This window comes from Aspergillus tubingensis (assembly GCF_013340325.1).
Source record: "Aspergillus tubingensis WU-2223L DNA, scaffold_2, whole genome shotgun sequence".
NCBI lineage: Eukaryota > Fungi > Ascomycota > Eurotiomycetes > Eurotiales > Aspergillaceae > Aspergillus > Aspergillus tubingensis.
The window spans coordinates 1,836,876-1,841,516 of NW_023336276.1; the positions used below are offsets into that span (position 1 = coordinate 1,836,876).

The 4,641-nt window shown below is 34.9% G+C and overlaps 1 protein-coding gene across 1 annotated transcript; it reads right to left on the reverse strand.

The window, feature by feature from the left end:
• Positions 1–3,226: 3,226 nt before the first annotated feature.
• AtWU_01208 (subtilisin-like serine protease) lies at positions 3,227–4,275 on the reverse strand (the record flags this gene model as incomplete). The annotated part of the gene is made up of 2 exons (XM_035496323.1): positions 3,227–4,198; positions 4,252–4,275. The coding sequence occupies 2 exons, from the start codon at positions 4,273–4,275 to the stop codon at positions 3,227–3,229; spliced, it is 996 nt and encodes a 331-aa protein (XP_035352216.1).
• Positions 4,276–4,641: the final 366 nt, after the last annotated feature.

Below are 4,641 nucleotides of genomic sequence, written 5' to 3' on the forward strand. Positions count from 1 at the left end.
AAATCTTAATATAATTAGTTTTTTATTTTTTATTACATGGCTAGGGACTTTCTAATTATTATAATTAATAATATTAATATTAAATATCTTTTTAATAATTCTTAGAAGATTTATTACTATTACCAGAATTATCTATATTCTGAGACTATTAAAGTCTTTATATTTCAAATATATATTAATTATTTCATTATTATTAAGAAATATTAAAATATTTTTAATAATCTTTTTCTAGATTTTATTATATTCACAGCTGAGGATCAAGAAGATAATAAATTAATAATAATTTTTTATATTAATAAAAATAAAAATATAGATAACTTTAATAATAATTCTGAAAATAAAATATTGTTAAAGAAAGAAAATTAAGCTTTTTTTCATTTAAATAATATTATATATATCCAGGTATAAATAAATATTTAAATTATATAATCTCTTTATTATCATGAACACTGACCAGGAATTCTTTTAATTTTATTCTACCATCGGTTCCCTGTAGAAAATATTTAAATATTATAAAAATATTACTACCTAATCTATTATCTGTTTCCTGCAGAAATCACAGAAATTTAAATATAATAATAAAATTAATTAATACTTTTTTATATAATCTTTTTTTCTTTCTATCTCACCAGCCGCACGGAAGGGTGAGAGGATGAGATACATTAAAAAAATAATATTATAAATAAATATAATATTAGCTTTTTTAATAATTTCTATATTTCCTGTAGAAAAAATATAATCTAAGGGTAAAAATTATAATAAAATTATTAAGTAATATTATTTTTCTTTATTATCCGCTGGCTCGGCGGTATCGCGGAGATCTAATTATATTAATATAAAATTATTTTTAATTATTTTTATTTTATTTTTATATTATTATTATTTTTACAACCTGCTGTCCAGCATATAATCTTTATTTTCTTATAAATAACTATAAGTATATATACAGATTATCAGGTATTAATATTTTTATAAAAAGAAATACTTCTTGAAAAGTATATAATCTAGATAAAGTAAATAATACTAAATAAAGATTATATATAATAAAAAATTTTAAGTTATAATATATATAATATCCTTAAGATCTATAATAATATATTAATATATTATTTTATATAATACTTATTAGAGTAACGCTTATTATTATAATATTTATTTTTATAATATTAAATAAACTTAATTAGGCTTAGAGTCTGTGGAAAAAAATACTAATCTAATTTAAATTTTTATTATATATACTAACCTGATTATAATTCTATTATATATATTAATTATATTTAGAAAAGAATATTATTATCTTTAAATATTTATAGCTTTACAGAATAGTTAATCAGAGAAATCAAAATTATATTATTATATTTCCTGTAAAAAGCTTTATCAAGTAATACTACTTATAAACTTATTAGATATTATTTAACTGTTGTCCTGTTGTAAAGATTTCCCTACTAGACTTTATTTTTACTAATACCAAAGATGATTCTAAATTAATTAATTTAATATAAAATAAAAAAAATAGTTTTTCTTTTTTCATTAATTTTTTATAATAAAAATATTTATCTTGATATATTTATTAATAAAGATATAAATAGATAAAATAAACAAGAATTAATCTAAGTATATTTTATTTATATTAAAGTTTAAAATAATATAACAGATAAGACTTAATACCAAGAATAACTAAGATAATTAATTATCTTATCTTTAGACTTAACTGTAGTCAGCTATAAGATTTATCTTAACCTAATCATTAACCTGACAGTAGGTATAAACCTTGCCATTAACTTGACCTGACCTGGCTGTTTGCCACTCTAAAAAGACTCTTTTTAAACACATGATATCTTGACTATTATAAGACTAGAAGACTTAATATTGTATAAATATATTATAAATAATATGAATAGCTATCTAATACTTTTTAAAATTTTATATAATTATGAATAGTATCTTATCATATTACAAAATCTGTAATTTATCTATAATTTTGGATATATTAATATATTTTCTATAAAATTTTTTTAAAAAATCTAAAAAAACGATGTATTATTTATTCAGTTGTATATTGTTTATATATAATATTAGAACTGATTAGATTCAGTATTGGTTAAGATATTAAAGATTCAAAAAGATATCTTTTATATGGGATAACCAGATGGGCCGTCTAACCGTAGTGGGCTGTCTAACCGTAGTGGGCCGTCTAACCGTGGGTTACGTTATCTTCTCAGGGGTTGCTGTCAGCAATCCTTTGGATCTGGGAGATCACGTGATCTGTGCGCGACAGTCATGTGATGAGGCATGGGATGACCAAGGTCTCACATCAGCTCTCATGGAAGCGGGGTTTCTTATCCAACTGGGCATTGATCAAATAACAAAATGGATCTCAACAGTAAGTTAGTGGCTGAGACATCTTTCCAGTGCTGCAGCTCGCGCCGTTGTCAGCGCTCATCGCATTATACTAGGATCAAAGAACAGAATATCTTGTAGCTTTCCCGGCTGACTGTAAACAGCACCACACGCTTTTCACCGGCAAACATTATACTGGTCTCGCCCAGACTCTCTCCTTGCATCCAGCTTTCATCTAATTCATCAATCCCTCTCATAATTCGGACTAGTGGGGGGAATAAGCAGCTAGACTACTGACAGGGGTTCATCAGGCTGACGCGGCCTTCGCAGTGGCAGTGCACTCATTGTGTTCGTCAGCTATTTGTCATCTTATGCAGTGGGCGTAAAATCAACCGAGATATTGAAACACCTGTGGTAAGAGGACAGGGAAGCATGCTTATTATCCCCAGTATGCCTAGTCAGTAAAGGATTCAAAGTGCGACTCGTTCACAGAACACTATCTAGATACCAAGAATAATCAAAGCTCGAATGGTGTCCAAGTGCCGGCTTGGTCCCTTGAAATAAGGCTTGATTGCTCTCGTTGCTACCTGCTTCACTTTGCTATTGGTGTAAGGCAGCTCAAGCTATTTTAGCGTAGTGCGGCCGGTTTTGGAAGAATGTGATTGGACATTAGTCATCGCTGATGATCACCGACTACTAACTATTAGGGGTCTTTGCTGACCGTCGTGCTGAATGGTGTATTGCATGCGCAGAGATCAATGGTGAAAGAGGGGTAAGATGACAGGGTAATCTGATTGGAAGATACTGTAGGGGTATATGAATCGAGTACACACACCATGTAGTCAGCATATCGACTGAGAGATTTCCCTACAAAAGTAAAACACAGTCAAGAGACGTGCAGCTCAGCGCAGCGAGTCCTTCTCCAATGATCAGCTTCCGCCCAATTATAAATAAAGGCACCGCAGAATTGCAGAAAAATAAGCGCGGAAGCGACGAGGGGCCCCAGGATTGAGAACACTGTAAAGCCGTATGACACAGACTGAAACGCGGGACTGTGCGCCAAGGCGTCGGTCGCAAGGCCCACCTGCATCGCCGTCAAGACAATAGCAATGTAGACGGTGACGCTAGCGAGCCATGAAAAGTAATCATGGAAAAAGGCGCTATACCGATCCCACCGTGCCATATACCCGCGAAGGGGTGTTTGGTAGAGCGCGTAGATTTTATTTAAGCGACTCAGGCGCAGCTCGCCGTGAAGGAAGCGGCGGTCGATGCGGGGGTAGATGTATTTTGTGTCCAGCTGCTCCACGAATATGCGCCATGCGGACCAGGTTATCTCTGGCCGGAGTAGATGTCGGTCTTGAGCAATGCGAAAATCACTTTCGTGGGAGAGCAGGGCGGTGTAGGAGAAAAGAAAGCCCAGCGCTCGTCGGTAGAGCCCTCGACGCTTGCACTCTGTTAAAGTGTTGGCTGAGCAGCCGCATTCAGGTTGGCAGCTGAGATATTCGGTCCAGAAATTTGGTTCCAAGAGGAAGAGCGGAATTGGTTTGAGGAACATCCGGCCTGACGTCCAAACGAGATGCATATCCATCTGCTCTGTGATGAAGATTTCCCGACCCAGTAGGAGCTGGTGATGTAGGGCCCGTGGTGGCAAAGGCAATCCAGCGATCCAGAGCCAATGGTGAATGGTAGTAAGCCGAGCCAGATCCAATTCCTTCTCTACGCAGGCAGTGATATTATGAGCTGCAGCGATCAAATCACCCTGGCCATCACGGTATGATGCGGGAAAGAATGGCAGGAGCTTGTCAGGGCCATGAAGAGTCGTCGTCTGCTCGAGGAGCCGGACCGAGAAGGGGGGGGCCTGTTAGCAGAAAAGTTAGCAGAAGCAATATCGAGCAGTCATTGCTGGTTTACCTGGGATGCAGGGCCTCTAGACATTGCGTGTAGCTGTTCTGCTGCCTTTGTCTACTCTGTGCTGTGAAAGAGTCCATCTTGTTGCCTGATCCACGGGACCCCTCATTGGCGGTGAGGGCGTGGACAGGGGACCTTTGCCATATGCCCTAATCAGCTCTGCTTCGTCTTTGGCAAGACACGGCCACCGCAACCAGCCACATAAGCTAACTGAATTAACTAATAAGTAGTTAATTATAATTCTTTAATCTGTCAGAGTTTGCCCTCCTGCTGCTCTAAACTCATCCCTAATCAGTCTCTCCGTTCAGATTACCACTTCATCCTTCACTCATAGCTTTCAGCAAGACGTGACACCTTTATGGTAGTATATGTCGTCGTAACAAGTACCCTCAT